Source organism: Monopterus albus, unplaced genomic scaffold (genome assembly GCF_001952655.1).
Source record: "Monopterus albus unplaced genomic scaffold, M_albus_1.0 scaffold207.1, whole genome shotgun sequence".
NCBI classification, from domain to species: domain Eukaryota; kingdom Metazoa; phylum Chordata; class Actinopteri; order Synbranchiformes; family Synbranchidae; genus Monopterus; species Monopterus albus.
Window position 1 is genome coordinate 512,636 of NW_018128087.1, and position 16,623 is coordinate 529,258.

At 40.5% G+C, this 16,623-nt stretch overlaps 1 protein-coding gene across 2 annotated transcripts in view; it reads left to right on the top strand.

Annotated features, from left to right (window-relative positions):
• Positions 1-9,991: 9,991 nt before the first annotated feature.
• Positions 9,992-16,623, top strand: part of ldlrad3 (low density lipoprotein receptor class A domain containing 3) — a 69,489-nt gene continuing 62,857 nt past the window's right edge. For both annotated transcript variants that reach the window (XM_020618538.1, XM_020618537.1), the window contains exon 1: positions 9,992-10,453. In XM_020618538.1, coding sequence (XP_020474194.1) covers positions 10,399-10,453 — 55 coding nt within the window. In that variant the 5' untranslated portion in view covers positions 9,992-10,398. The remainder of the gene's footprint in view (positions 10,454-16,623) is intronic.

Genomic DNA, 16,623 nt, shown 5'->3' on the forward strand with positions numbered 1-16,623 from the left:
ATCCAAACTCTCTGGCCTCAGGTATGAAACAGTGAAAACAATGTCTATAATGTAAATTTGATGGTTTACACAATTATATCTGCATGTGTATGACTAAAAATGCTAAGTTGCTGGAAATGCTTGTTCTGCTCATGCTTTCTGCTCCATTTCTTCCTCACTCCCCCATCCCTCCTCACGCCTCTCATCATTCATGCTGTGTACACACTCTGTCCCTTTCTGGTTGCCCAGGCTCCTCCGGAGCTTGTTAATTGCGTTGGCGACACAGGTCTGTGTGTGAAGCAGCAGTAATAATTGCTCTGGTCTGGCCTGAGGAGAGAAAGGGCATGGCAGTCTGGCCTCCAGGTCTACCCCAAGGCTGCAACATTAGATACATGCTTCCATGTTTGATGAGATGGATAGATTAACAGTTTTATCAGGGACAGAGTCTACCATCAAACTTGTATTGCTGTCTTCATTAGGTTTGCCGGAGTATCTGAAGATAAATACTGGGGTTTTTACTTTGTAGTTCACAAGTAGCCTGAAAAGAGTTTATACAATTTTCTGATGACCTTGTGATTACAGCAGGGGACACCACGCTATCCATTCAGTATGTTTGTTTCTGTTCTCCCTGATACAAGGAGATCAGTGCATAAGAGTGGCAGACTTAAATGCCTGTTGTTGTCCAAATAGCTTTTCCGCAGTGAGTAGTTTAGTGTCAGTGGCCCCCATTCATCAAGCTGTTTTGGAAAAGATGGGAAATTCTACCATGGAAATTATCGTGTATAAATCAAAGACAGCATTTGGAGGGAAATCAGTGAAAGCAGTTAACCATTTACATATGAAACACAAAATGACTAGAGCACTCTGAAACAGTCCATGCTACCTTGGGACAGCTCCAGCTATCACTTCACAGTCCTCCTGTATACCACGAGACCCTGCAGGGCACTCAGAAGGGTGGTTAAAATTGGAACACATTCATCTCAATCCCCGGCCTGCCAGCACTAATGGATGTTAGCCTGTTTTAGAGATACAGTGAAATCGAAGAAAGACAGGCTCCTGTGGCGTATGTGGACTTGAGTGAAAAATACAAACGCACTTAATCCTTTTGTTCTACCACGTGTACTACACGTGATTTGAATTCAGCCTTTTCATAGCCCCATAGCCCTGAAAGGAAAAGCTTGATTCCCACTGTTGTTTCACAGTAATCCTGGTGAGTCAGTTTACTACAATCAGTTTGAAGAATGGAATCACTTTTCATTCTGCTCCATTTCCACATTGTCTGCCCTTTGTTATATGTCCCACTTCCTTTACTACAAATAAAAGATGCATCATTAAGGATGACTGAATGCAGACTCCTACAGAAAGATACCTGCTCAGCTGGAAAGAAATATTGAATAAACCTGATTCTAAAGCTCCTTGAATGCAGTGACACCAGTATTTATGCTTTGAGGTCTCTACAGATCATAAGGCATTTTATATCTGCAGCAGCATACTGATCCAGGTGCAGAATCTGCAACATGCCTTGTTTACTGTTATTTCTCTACTTTTTGTGCCTTTCAAACTGCAACCCATTTCACCCGCTATTTATGCTTCTCTGCCTTTAATCCTGTGTTTTTCTGCAAAAAAGTATCACCCCTTGAGACCACACCTTTATTCTCTCTCTGAAAAAGGAGGCCCAAAATCATAAGCATAACAGATTGAAATGTGTATTCAGCCAGTTTGCCACTGCAGTTTAGACGAAATAGCAAGAAAAAAAACTTTACATTTCTTTTTATTTCTCCTCCTGAGGTTTATACATATTTCAAATTGTGAGCAGATGTCTACTGGGACTTTATGGTTTACAGTATCAGTCTTTCAGAAATACTACATAACATTGTAATATATTAATTGCAGGCTTACCACCAGTATCGTGAGCAAAGTCTGGATTATATGCAAAGGAAATGTTCATGTTTCTGCTGAGTCTTTCCCTTTGCTGAACAGAGTAGAAATAGGGTGACAGAGACATCAACAGAAAACAGGACACTGAGAGGTGTTAGAGTATGTGGAGCCTGAGCTGCTCCAAATAAATCCATGTTGTAATTCTTTTTTTATATTTGCTTTAACACATGCAGGAATTGGTTCAGGGGAAAACTCTTGTTAAACAAGAGTTTTTTGAAAACACATAAAAGGGTGCATGCTTATCTAATATCTTATCATCACCACATCCAATTAGAATCAAATTTTTTAAAGCTGTTTGCCATCTTGATTAAGCAGTACCCAAAGGGTAACATAACACAAGAACATTTTGAGTAGGCAGGAAGTACATGGACACACAGTAATACAACATGTCGGCAAGGAACTACAGTAAATGGATAGAATCATGTTGACTGTACAAATTCTTCCTGATATTGACATTCCTAGGTGTGTATATATAGTATTTGTATAGTATTCACATTTGCTTAGAAATCACTCACACTAATTTGAAAGTGCAAATTAGCTGATTTGTACAAAGATAACTGGAAAAGACATACTTGTTTTATTTAATGTCTGATGAGGATAAGGAAATGCTATGCTATAACTTTTGAAAGTCACTTTCTGTTTTTCCTGTTTAGGGGTCGCCACAGAGAATCGTCACACTGATGACTCGCCTTAACCACTAGCCTACCAGGGACCCTTTAACTTTACTACTGCATTTTTAATTTTAACAAAAAAGAAAAACAGATATCCTGGAGACACACCAAAGCTGGTAGATAACACAGCTGTTTCCTGCATTTGGGTCCCAAATATTGATTTTTATAACATTAGAACAATCTTTAACCCGTTCCGTTGAGCGGAACCAGTTGAGGTGGCTCTGGCACCTGTTTAGGATGCCCCCTGGACACCTGCAGCAACTAATGCACCCTTGAAACAGACAACTCAAGCAGCACCTGTTATGTTGTACATTAATCACTGTGAGAACATTTGTCCCCTACATTTGACACATTTAAAAACTATTAAGCAGCAGTGGGCAGCTGTGTTGCAACCCCAAGGAACCGAATCTAGTTCTAAGGTCAGTCAAGGGCAATGGTAGGAGTACTCCTATTACCTTGTTATTAGAGGTAGGAGGAAAACTCCTGACAGACACATAACCACTTGGCCTTGGGGGGTTCAAACCCAGGACCTGTGAAGTGACAGGGCTAATCGCTGATCACCTTGCAACACGTCATTCACCTTGCTAATGAGTAAAATTGTGCCAGAAGCCAAACATAAAAACAAAAATCAGCAAGGTATGAGTATAGTATATTACAGTGCCAAGCGTTCCTTTTAAGCAATAAAGGGCAGTTTGTCACCCCATCAGATGTTACTATGGATGGACGATTTTTCACTTTGTGTAAAGAATCACCATCATAAACACTTCAAGCACGTAAATCATCACTTCAACTGTGTGTAGTTAAGCTATTGTATCACCACTGCACAACACACAAGCGTGCAAAGACACTCCCCTTTCTCCCTAAATGCTCGGTTTGGCTTTCCCCTGTCAGCATGCTGAGGTGGCCCCCCTTCCTTTGAGGATTAGAAACATTCAAAGCTGTGCTCATTCCACACTCACATTTCCTCCCCACCTAACAGTAGGTGGGAAACCCCCGTCAGCTTACACACACCTCTGTGTCAGCCAGCAGGGAGATTCAAAGCCAGATATCACTTAGTAACTTTCTGTTACTGTCCATAACATTTCACTGTGTTTTGTTGCTATGCCTTGTCTTTGTCTGCGGCATCATTTACAGCTTCATTATTGTTATGAATTGCTTTCTCCATGTTGCTAATTCCTGTGTGTGCAGACCTGAATAGGAACACTTCCTATGGTGCTTTGGGACTGGGCCCAGCAGCAGGGGGCACTGAGCTGGTCATGTTTTTGTTTTTTTACCCTGTGTTCTAAGGCCTGGTTCTCTGCAAGCTCCCCTCTCGGCCACTCTCCGTTTCTTTTCTGTCCCCTCCATCCCCTCTTCATGCTGCTCCAATCAGAGCCCAGGCATGAGATATAACCCCATGGTTGTGTCGCTTATTATCCCCGAGTCTTGCAGATCTTACTGGTCCCACCTGACTCCTCTAAACCCAACTTCCTCCTCCCTTGGTCACTCTCTCCATGCTCTAGCTGCACCCACACTTTAGCAGCTTCTTTCAGTCCCAGCCTTTTTAATAACCTTTGGACAGATAACAGTGTTGCTCTTTTGTTTACTATCCTCCTGCTTTTAGTCTGTTGAACAGTTTTGAACTCCACATACAATCCACTCTATCACGCCCCTTGACAAAACCTCCCTTAACACCCATAACTTTCACGTTACTTAAGATATTTCATGCTCCCTGTCCTCCCAGCCCCCTTTTCACACACCCATCTATATTTAGGACTACTGAATCTTAAGTTTGAACCAATTATTCCTTCCTTGTTTCCAGCTTTCTTTTGCGCTCAACTGCTATCCACTACTCCTTCTGTTTTAATTCACACTTCAATAGCTCAAATGTGTCTTTCAGTCTCTACAGCTATGTATATTCATTCAGTCTAGCATTTTGTAGACATACGGCACTGCTGTAATATTCTCAAGGTTATTCTTGCTGGTACCCTCCTGCAAATCTGGATCTTTTTATCTAGTAGAAATATAGCCTGGAGCATCAAGCAGCCTGATGAAAAATGCAGAATAGGGCCAAAAACATGGCAGGGAGGCGGGGAATGAGTGGCCCACTTTCGGCCATAAAATAACACCTGCCATAGTTGGTGGTCTGCTGAATTAAAGCAGCCTGCGGGTGTGAGCAGTGGGCCAAACTAAAATGATTGCTATAAAATAGACCAAGCCTGCTGGGAGCACTGGTGCAGCTTTTCATCCTGGTCTCACTCATCACATGACCTTCTGGCACCAATGCTCTTATCTGTCCTTGCATTTTCCTCCTCGTCCCCTCACTGATACTCCCACTCCTTCTGTTGTTCAGTATTTCATTAGATTTTATCTGTGCAGTTGGCCACGTGCGCCTCGATGGAAAGTGAAACAAAAGTGGAAAAAGGTTCAACTCTTAAATTCAATTTTGGTGCCAAGCCCATTTCAGTGGCACCTTTAATAACCAGTTATTTTTATTGTGAACACCCTTTATAGTAGATGGCACTACTGTACATGTAGCAACACCTGGCCAAGACAAAAAAAGAGAGATGGAATTGATGAGTTGGACATTAGGCAACAAAGAAGCATGCCACCACCAATATTTTTAAAAAAGGGTGAACTGTATGGACAAACCTTGTCCTCTGGTGTCAGTCAGATACTGTGATCTTGCACAGAGGTTTTTTTGTGGTTTTGGCTGGACAAACCCTAACCCTGAATTCTGGCATAGACATAATCCCCACAGAATGAAGCCTTGTGGTAAAATATGGAGGTGACAAAAGACAGAACACACAACAAGTCATTTCCACCATCACTTTATATACAGAAAGCCAAAGTCTGCTGGCACTAGCGCCCTTAGCCAGCTGTCACTTTATGTCACATCTTTTTAATTTATACAGTATATTTAGATTTTTATGGTACATAAAACTGGATACAACAGTACCAATGTGCAATAGTGCAATAGCCGGTATGGGAAGCATAATATGATCATCTTTTGTGTGATGCTTATTTTCTTGTTGAGGAATAAATGTGATATGATGTTAGCCACAGATCAACTTATTGATTCAAAAATAAATGATAGTTTAGAACCATAACAGACCTTTATTTGATATATTTAGGGTTCAATTGTATGCTGAATTTCAAATGATATGGTACCAAGTGATGTTTTCTTATAAACAAACAAGTCACATTTACACTGACTGTTACCCACTGAAACGTACTGTAAATATTTGGCATTATTATTTTTATTATTTAATTATTTGAATGTGCTGCCCAGACCTATTTTAATGGAATGTTTCATGGCTACATACAGTACATTCAGGTTCAAGTGCCACCAGCAGGTCACAGTTTTCATTTATCCAGTGAAATATCATTACATCTACTAGACAGAGTCTTTAGTGGTCCCCTGACTTTTCATCTACAGTATCACCAGCATGCTGACAGTTCCGAGTAAATTGTCTCAGTACTTGAGTTACAACAACATTTGGTACACATTCAAACTCCCCACACATATAATAACCCTGTCGGTCCCCTTCCTTCACATACAGTAAAGGTGAGAATTTCAGTGTGGCCACTACTTTAGTTTATGACCTAGAACTAGACATTCCCGTCAGCCTCAGAGGTACTCTAACACATTTATCTCAAAGTGCCTAACATAGAAGAAAGTCACTCCGACATGCCGCCCCTAGTGTATCTGCTCTCTCTAAACAACCAGTCGACTATAATTTCATCATTTAGAGTGACATCTAAGATTTTATAACCAACTGTTTAAACTGTATTTTGTCTAAAGAGAGGGACAAAATGTGAGGGATGGAAGCTTGATGAGTGCTCACAGTTAGCTGATGTCTACTAATTATGTACAAGCGAGAGAAGACTGCCTGTCGCTCAGCTGGACTTGATCTTGTTTAAGGCTGTTATTTAGAAATGCCACCACCGGATGTGAAAATACACTGCTGTGGACTTGAGAAGAGATTCACTGCAGTCTCTAGTTAAATGTTTTCATGTATATTTTACTATTATAAAAGCATTAAGTAAATTGTTGCATTTATTTGATACATCAGAATAGTATATTCTGTATTGAGAAGCTTTAATTACTGTACCTTTAAATTTTATAAACAGCTTTTACTGAACATTTTCCACTAACAGACACAGCAGTAGAAGCAGCAGGCTTCCTACCCTTTCTCTGGTAGTCCGGGGATTGATCTTATCTGTTGATAGTCATCCCTATATTTTTTCATTAAGATAATTTTATGCTAATGCTGATTTATTATTACCATTACATTTCGCAATTTCTGTTATCCATTCCAATCTGTGCATCATGTTATCTAGATTAATTAAGAAAATGTCTGTTGATGCTTCAGGCATTTGTCACTCAAATTGTTAATGGCTCCTGCCTCTGAAATCCCAAATCAATATTTGTTCCTCATTTGGTTCTCAGTCTAGGTCTTAAAGGCTGACACTTGCACACAAACACACACATACACCCACAGGCTACCCTTTCCATCTCCCTCTGATTTAATTGTTGATGTCTATCTGAAGTCCCTGCAGTGCCACCATGCAAGACGTCAGCTTTGCTAACTAATTTCAAAGGAACAAGGCACTGATCACATAATTGAATGATTATTCAATTAATGCATTTGGAGGAGCATGAAGGAGACGCTGGATGAACATGAGTGTGAGCAAACTTCTGCAAGTAGTATGTAACTATGGACGTCTGTGTGCGCTGTTTAGAGAGAGCTGTGTGTAGCTCCCACTTTTCACCACCTAAGTCAATTTCATAATGGGCCAGCAGAAACATTTGCTGAAGTCGTTAGCACATTGTCCCTTGATATATCCCCTTTGCTGTTTTAATCTCTCTCTTGCCTTCTGACTTGCAGGCTCATGAAGACGTCCTTCACATTGGAACGCTGGTTATTAAAAGTAAGATGAATGTCAAGAGACTCACACTAAAGAGTGAAGCAGCTCTTGCCAGTCCTTTAGGGGCCTTGGCATTTCACAGCTACCTCAACTGGAGGCTGACATGGCAAGGACATACATATCATCCTGGAGCCCTCATGGGTTGTATTATAGTTCTACCCCCCTTCATTTCACACTTGTTAGATAAAATGATATAGTATCAACTTTCAGTGACAGTGGATTCAGCTACTCTTGTTGGCACAGTTATAATACCCTACAGCTTGCATGTAATACCTTCAGTATTGAAGCAGGTTTGTTCAAATACATTTCTCCTCTCATTCACTGTCTTTCTATTACAATATCTGCCCCCCCCCTTTTTTTTTTATTCCCACGCCTTCTTCTTCTTTCACTTTCCTCTTCCACTCTTCTTGCTGCAGGCTTCCTTGCTGATTCTCCATCCTGACTACTCTGTAAGTGTTCTCTCCACACCCACGCATACACACACTCGCAGTCTCCCTTTGTGCTGCCGTCTCTATGCATTTCCTTACCTCTCGCTATATCTCTTGCTGAATCTCTCTTTTTCTCTCACGCACCCACAGGCAATGTCATCCCAGGATGCTACACTCCACCCTCTTCACCAATCAGATTGTCACACTATCTCTGAGTCATTTTCCAAATCTGGCCACTAACTGGGTTTCTCCTGCGATTAAGTCAATAACAACCTTCATATTAAAGTTTAATGTCCCTTAATGAGCCCATTTGTTGGTCAGCGGCTAATTAGGTCTGAGCTGTTTATAGATAGCCTAAACTAATTTATGGCCATTACGGAAATACTCTGTGCCAATCAGTAATGTAGTTGAGCCCACTTCTGCGTATAGTTTGCAGCCCTCTCATACACAGCTCTCCCAAAACAGATTATATCATTCTGGTTCATGGATCAGGCTGTATAATTGGTGAGACAGCCCAGTATTAACATTAATGATATCTCCAGGGGAGCAGAATAAAATGCATTTAACACTGACAGACAAATCTTCCTCCTCCTCAAAAAGTATTTAGCTTTATTAGTGTTGATTGTATTCTGGATTTGTGTTGAAAAGATTGCTTTTGTTAACTGTGGCAATCATTAAACTATCCATATCTGCTAACCGTAAATTTTTCAAGAGTGGTTATATAGCATGCATGCGTCACCATCTAACATCAGGATTCATCATAACAGACTGAAATACATAAGGCACTGCAGGGAACAATGGAGGAGATCTGAGGACATCAGGCCCCTGCAGAAGCTATCAGGCTGGAATCTTTGACTAAGTTTTAACAGATCCGACCCACATGCCAAGAACCTCCCCTGGTGTTTGAGTCTGCACTAGGCTTTGCCTTGATAAGACAGAGGATGAATATCAAGTGAGCTGAAAGAGTCTGATATTGGGACTCATCCCAATCATAGGCCCTGGGTTAGCATGCTATCAAAAGGAGGAGTTCGTTTGACACGAGGTTGTCTGTCTGCACACAGCTGTGGCTCCATGATAAAGAGGAGATAGATGATGCCTCCTGTCCCTCTCTGTGTCTCTCTCTAATTCAATTGGCATCAGAGCATAAATATAAAGTATCAGGGCACCTTCCTCCTTCCTTTTTGCCTTGTAGTTCTGTATATGTGCCTTTTGGGATAATTTCATGGCTATGTACATTTTAGCCTGTATTATTCCAAAGCTCTTTAGAGTTCATTCATGCCCATGGTATTATTGTAAAGATAACACTCTGGAGTTTAAATGTGTGTTTTTCTTATTCCCAGTCCTGCCACAGTTACATTGGTGTTCTTAGATCACCAGGTAAATTCCTCACTCTACTCACACAGGTTTCTAGAGCTGAGTTTTCATATGAACATCAGAAATACAAGAGGAAAGGAGAAATCTGTCTACCTCACTTTCTCTGTCACACCAAGAATCCTTTTATGCTTTGATTTTCTACAAGTATTTGCCTCTTTTAACTTTCATCAAAGCAAACCATCTGTTAAAAAGATTGCTCCAAATAGTTTCCCCCGTGCCATCTGTTGCCTCCATATCAAGTTTTACAGTTTGAAAAATATTTTCATTCATATTGAATGAAAGCACAGTAAAGATTTGCATAATATTTCTTACATGTTTGTGTTATACAGTGTGTTGACTTCATAATGACCTTCTGTGGGCTTACTTTATTATATAATAACCCTAGTATGATAGGCTGTTCTTAAAATAGCATGGACTGGTGTAGTTTGCATAATAGGCCATCCTATCATTTACAATGAGATAAGAATAATATTTGTTAAAAGCTGCTATCTGCTGCCTCTTTTCGCTTTTGAAATAAAAAGAAGAAGTTCAATGTAAATGTAGTTATGTGGTCCTCAGTCAGGCCTCCCTCGTTTTTCATATCCAGAAAAGCCATAACAGGAAGATGTGACCCTCATTTTGGAGATGGAAGTTCTGGCTACCTTGTCCCCTGCTTTTGCTGTTTGAGGGTAACTTTGTTGTGAAATCGAGCAATTCCTGATGTTCATAGTGGTACCGTTAGTAGTTTTGGGGACAGGCTGGACTGCCCGACCTGAACCGACCTGCGCTCCCCGGCTCTCTGATTCCGACTCCGCCTCCCTCAGCACCAACGAGCGAGCGACTCCACAGCCAGTCTGCCGCCACCCCGAAGCCTCTTCTGGCTCCAGTTTGTATACCATCCCCCCTCCCCAAACCGGACTCCATACCACCTTCCCCACTTCTATTCTCTCTCGCCAAATGTAGTTTTAATTTCCCCAGGAGATCATAAGAAATAGTCCCACTTGAAAAGTCCACCAGAAAGGAGTAGCTGTATCGGAGAAGTTTTCCTTTTTGCACCCGTTTTTTGGCCCTGCTGCGGGGCAGGACAGCGAGAGCAAGTCGGGGGGAAAGGAGCCCGTATGATGTGGATCTGGTACCTTCTGCTTGGTTCGGGGTCAGGCTCAAGTACTGTTGGTAAGTTTTTAAAGCACAAGGATACTAATGTTGCCAGTGCGCGGACACGCTTCTGTGTGCGGGTGGGATCGAGGAAGGGGGCGATGTGAACCTGAAGTGCTCCCTGCTTGGTATGTCTCCTCACATTCTTTCTTTCGAAGAGTTTGCTTAGACTTATTGGAGCAACCAAAGGAAGTTGTCCGACTTTTCATTTCCATCATCTGAACGGGGATTTTGTTCTGGAGCTAAAGTAGCCAGGGCTTTATTGTTTTAAAGGAGTTTTTTGGTGAATGTCGAGCGCATTGCCCTAGGTGCCTGGCTTCTTCACTTGAATGAGAAATATTTCTGCGACAGATAGCTCCACGACCTAGCCATCCTCTGTATGTCTGTAGTCTCCTCCAGGCTAAGTTATAACCGAGGGGTTGTTGACAGGACAGTGTTGACAAGTCAATCTGTTCTCCGGCCCCGCCATGGCCACGGCAGCTGGGCCCATGGAGGACACTTACACAGGAGTTGAACTCAGAGGCATTTGGTCACTTTACTCTTTTTAATCGTGAAGCTAGTTTTGATTCGGAAAAACTGCCGAAATTAATCACATTAATGTGAAACGTGTGTGTGATAATCAGTGATTAAGAGGAAACAGAGCATACTTGGTAAGGTAAAGGGAACTTCTTACTGGAGAAAAGTATTTTGTCCTAAAGTATACACTAACTAACCCGCGGCGGCTAAATGAATAAGGTGTGAGACCCAGTGTGAACGCAAGTGAATTGAGTCATAATATCAAGTTGCCTACATGCATGCAACGCTAATCCTTGTCCTACATGTTAAGACTAATCCATCTACAAAGTTCATTTATGAGATGGACAGCACATGTAAAGCTAAGATGTTACACTTACTGTCAGTCATAGCATTTAGAGATGCCTGTATCCTGCTCCATGCTCTTATTCCTTTAGATGCAGTCTATGATAGGCACTTGTTTTGACATGTCATAGTGGCTAAAGGGTAAATAAGGGTAAATAATAACATTAATGAGCTGCTTCAGTTTCAGGGTCCTGGTTCTGTGCATGCTGGCTCACTGGTGCATTGATTTAGTGGAATAATTTGAAAAGAGTAGTGCCATTGTTAATGCAGTTTGCAACACCTATGATGTCATATTATGACAAATCAAAGTTGGTGTATAAAAAGGCCTATTGCTGCACTAGGATATGCATCAAAAGGCATTTGTCCTTTGTATAAACAAGCACAAGACTCCTGATATTTGTCTTTTAAATGCACCACGTCACTGAACACAGGAAATACACACATAGTTTGTATATTTCCTCCACATGGGTCTGGTTATGAATATGTTTTTGCCAGTATTAGTGAGAGTGAAGAGTAAATAACATTACATTAGGTGCAGAAGGTGTGGAGATCTAGTTTGAGGCTGCTAAACCCCATTTTATTCTTTCTTTTCTTTTGTTTTTGTAGCGAAGAAGCATGTGATTGATGCCAGAAATTTTGTCCCTGAGTATTTCTGTAGTTTTTCTTCAGTTTTGTTTATGTTGTTGTCAGCTTTGATAAACAAATTGTGCTTCAGCCTTTTATTAGCTTAGCGCCTGCCCAGGGTAGTAGTAATAATGTCTGTGTAAATGTGTTTTATTGGTGTCCAGGTCTGTGTATAAAGTTAGAATAGAGATATTCCCACCCAGCATTATGCCCTCACAAGACATTGCTTCTGGTTATTTTAACCAGTACATGTAATATCAGGTCTAATTTTGATGTGCTATCACACTGTTTTGCATTTAATCTAGCATTTAGCCAAGACACAATAAAAGTCTAATACATTTAAAACCTTTTTTGGATCTTTGGGGCTAGTATTAAAATGATAATGGCATATGAAGATATTGCAATAGAAAATTACACTGGCAGAATTTTCCACCCCACAGAGAATCAATGCTAAAAATAATAAGGCAAATAAAATATGTATGAATGGAGTAGAATTTCTACAGTAGAAGTGCACAGGATTCGGTGTTTTTCAAATGTGCACTGAATAATCTATTTTGCCACATACGTAATTGTGGCTGTGCATTGCAGTCTTGCAGTCGGTGTCAGAGCTACATGAGATAAATCAGTGCTATTATGTAACAAGAGACTTAGCCACACTGTCCCCTGACAGTAAATGTTGCAATGCAGTTACAAACAAGGCTGCCTGTGTTATTTTGCCTAGCCTCACTGATATAAAAGAAAAATGGCAGTATAATGCAATATATTCCAAAGCAGAAACTACAGCCTCCAAATTCCCATATGGTTGAATCAGCATTTTCAATAAAAAAGCTGCACATTATCACCTTTATGAAGGAGGATTTAGTGCAGGGCTGTTGGATCAGGCTGCATTTGTTGTAGCTTGGTGTGCCTAAGAAAGTGCCAACTGGGTTTGTATGGCAACTTTTTAAAATACCCAGCTTTAACACCCAGTGCCGTTTGGGTCAACTATTCTATATACAGGTCTTTCACTGTATTAACTGATATACAGTATGATATGTTTTTTTTGCCTCCATCGGTCCAACAGCTTATAACCTCTGACATCAGATGTTACATGACAGAAGTTCATAATGCAAGTTTTTGTACGTCACGTTGTTTGGGTACTGCATGTGTGTACACAGTGACAAGTGGAAAAGGAAAAAGGGTGGAGTTTCATAGCATTTTGTCACATCTCAGTCCAGTTTCAAATCTGGATAAGTAGTTAGTTTACAAAAAGGTAGTTTTATTTCCATGAACACAGCAATAAAATGAATTTAAAATGTTTGATGTAACAAAAGATATCCTAACTTAATATTTAAGAATGTAGCTTTTTCTAATGACCCATTTTTTTAAATTAAACAAGTCATTTTAACTGTGATTATAGACCATTCACCAGACTAGCATTACACTGACTCTCATCGACACTACAGTAATGAAATATCAAACCATGGAACATGGTCTGCTGTGTTGAAGGGTTATGAGGCTTTTATCACATATTTTATCACTGCTCTGACATTCATAAACTCTGTCCTCACTCACTTTTCCTTTTGCTGTATTTGCTTCTCACTGGGGGGGTTGTGCTGCAGCTGCTGACTCTGTGGAAGCTAAAGTAAAAACAGTGGAGAGAAAGTATATTCCTTCACGGAATATCAATTAAAGCACTGAGGCACAATGGCCATTACTTGGAGGCAAACTGGCTCAGGTCAGAGACACTGACGGGTCACAGAATCAAGTGTTACATGGGCTGTAGGTTGAGGCCGACAGCGCGTCCTCCTCAAGTGATCAAAAATATCACAAGTTCTTCCTTTAACACGTTGGATGTTAGAGAAAGAATGACTTGTCGTTCCTCCCTTTATGTAGCTTCCTGCAATTATTGCACTTTTCACTTCCAACCCTTTTGTTTAAACAGTTTTTAAAACTTGATTGATATGTTGCACGTTAACTCATAACATTTGTTAACACCAGGGTCACTGAAGTATCTTGAGTTTGTATATCCCAGTGTGAAGAGTGTAAACTAAACAGTGAACACCAACGAAAAGTTTGATAAGAGAGTTGTTCAGACATGAAGCTCAACGTAGTCGAGTATGTGATCAACTTGGAGCCGGATCCAAAATAGAACCAGCTGTCGGAGCCCATCCCTACAACTGGCCCATTTGGTTTATATGCACCAGTAAAATCCAGGAACTCCTCCAGCTTGTTTTCATGTGGTTAAGATTTTACAAAGCATTTATATTAACATTCTCGCATGACTGTTTTCCACCTTTCAGGAATAAGTCCGTTCAAAGAGCTTGCTTGGTTCAGTGAGGAATTGTTGATGAAACCACGTTGCTGTTATGCTCACCGTGTAGAACCGTGTTACTATGCAGTGTTGTAGATTACAGTCTGCAAAACAGATCTCAAAGTTAATATCTGAGTTACTTTGTTTTTCCAGTGTCTTGTATGTAAAAAGACAATACCGGTACTATAAGGTCTCTTGTCTCTTAAAAGACTCCGCCGGTCAGCTTACACAAGTATCTCATCACTCAACATGAGTGTGCGCTTCATTACCTGTTCTGTGTTACCAGACCACACACAGGCCAGATGGTGGGATATTTTCGTTCATAACCAGAAACAGAGTTTATGGGTCATTTCCCAATGAACAGGGTGACAAACTCACATTACGTTCTACTTACGCCTAGTGGCTTCAAATAGACAGGCCAAGTTTGCCAGTAAATCACAGAGTGTTTCTGCTTATCTTTGCATGTTTTTGGAATGGGAGAGAGAGAGAGAGAGAGGAAGAGAGGTGATGGCTGACATGGGTGATATTCTTCCGTAGCGGCACAGGGAAGGCCAGTGGTTGAGAATGGCCAGTGTGGCTTTAATTCTTAGAGTTGTTAAACAAAAGCCACATGACTGGAGTCACGTTTCAGACCATGGCAACAATACAGCTGTAACCGCTGTAAATACTCTGTGGATTCATCACTTTTAAGTCAAACGTTGTATACTGTAGTGTCTGTGACCGTTATGTCTGAATCATAGTGTTTCTGTCTGTGTGAGCTGTAGATCCACTGCTCATTGTTCCTGAAGATTTCCAATCTATAAGTCATGTTGCTAAATGTTTCATGAACTTTGGTCTATACGGATCAAAGGAGACAAAAAGAAACAGAGGAGTAAAATATACTGGAAAAAGAGACAGCTCATTATACAGTGGGTACGGAAAGATTCTTTTTTAATAAATCTGCAAAAATGTCAAACATTCTGTGTTTTTCTGTCAATATGGGGTGCTGTGTGTACATTAATGAGGAAAAACATGAACTTAAATGATTTTAGCATATGGCTGCAATATAACAAAGAGTGAAAAATTTAAGGGGGTCTGAATACTTTCCGTACCCACTGTATATCAGTTTTGGGTCGATTTTAACTAACTTGTCATGCAATAATGTGGAGGCTTTGTAAATCCCTTGTGGTAGGTTCATATTGATCCACTTTATCCTTGGTTGCCAAGATCAAACCTTGGATTAATCTATTTACTTGCTGGAGAGAGTTGTTTTTATAGTGCTTGTCATTCGATTTTTGCATTTTGTTGACGTGCAGTATGAATATATGAAACTGTCTTTACTCCAGACCTGTACCCAGTACAATACTATGCATAGCTATTACCCATGAAGTGGTTCATCCTCTCAAGCCACACATTGCACACATACTGTATAAGGAGCAGATTAGCTGGGAAGATTTAAATGTCACTGTAAAGTTGTACGATAGACTGTTATAAAGCAAAGTCCATAACCGTTCTGTTTTTTACTGGATGAGAAAGAGCTAAAGACCCTTTTTTGTTGTTATTAGGAAAGCCCACCCCTCTTAGTTCAAACAGCCTCTCTCTCCTTCACTGCTATCCCGTTGTTTTGCAGTTTAAAATAATCCTTTAGAGTAAAGACACCCTGTAGACTGCGAGATAGGCGGGGCTGCAGCCTCCCATTCATCGTCTTTGACAAGCAGCAAACCACTCACGAGAAACAGCAAGGAAATCGTTTTAATGAACTGAGACTGAAAGAGGTGGAAAATTGCATTGCGGTAACAACTCACATCTGACATTTATTGTGTATTTAATGTAAATTAAGTAATTTTACTGCTGAAATAAAAATCCTGTTCAGATGCAGCTTACGCATGGCTCTGTACCATTTGTGCAACAAGCTACAAACAGTGTGATTGATCTGCCCACAAATGAATGTTTGCAAGATGTATCAGGAGCCTGACAGCCTGGCAACACCGTATTTTGTGTACATATGCAACCCCAACATATTCAATATGAATGGAGTAACAATAACTGACTTTATATATTTGCAAATTCTTTAAATACTGAGCAGGGGTATACACATCTTAACAGAGCAGCTGGAAAGACAGTTCATGATGAATGTTAATTTTCCACACCCATCCCGCTCCTTGATGTTTAATAAAACAGTACACAGGATGTTCTGCTATTAATATGTTTATCACTACGGGCATCAGCTTTGATTTGTGCACTGTCAGGGCAGTTTTGCTTTTGATATGCTCACATCCTGCTTATTAAATCTCAGGGTAATTAAATCTACCAAATAATTGTTCATTATGTTGTTGCATTTTATACTTGGATGAAGCCTATCCCAGGTTCTTAATGCAGGTCTTAGCTCAAGATTCTCACACCGGATTGTAATTAGAGTCTTGCTAGCAGACGA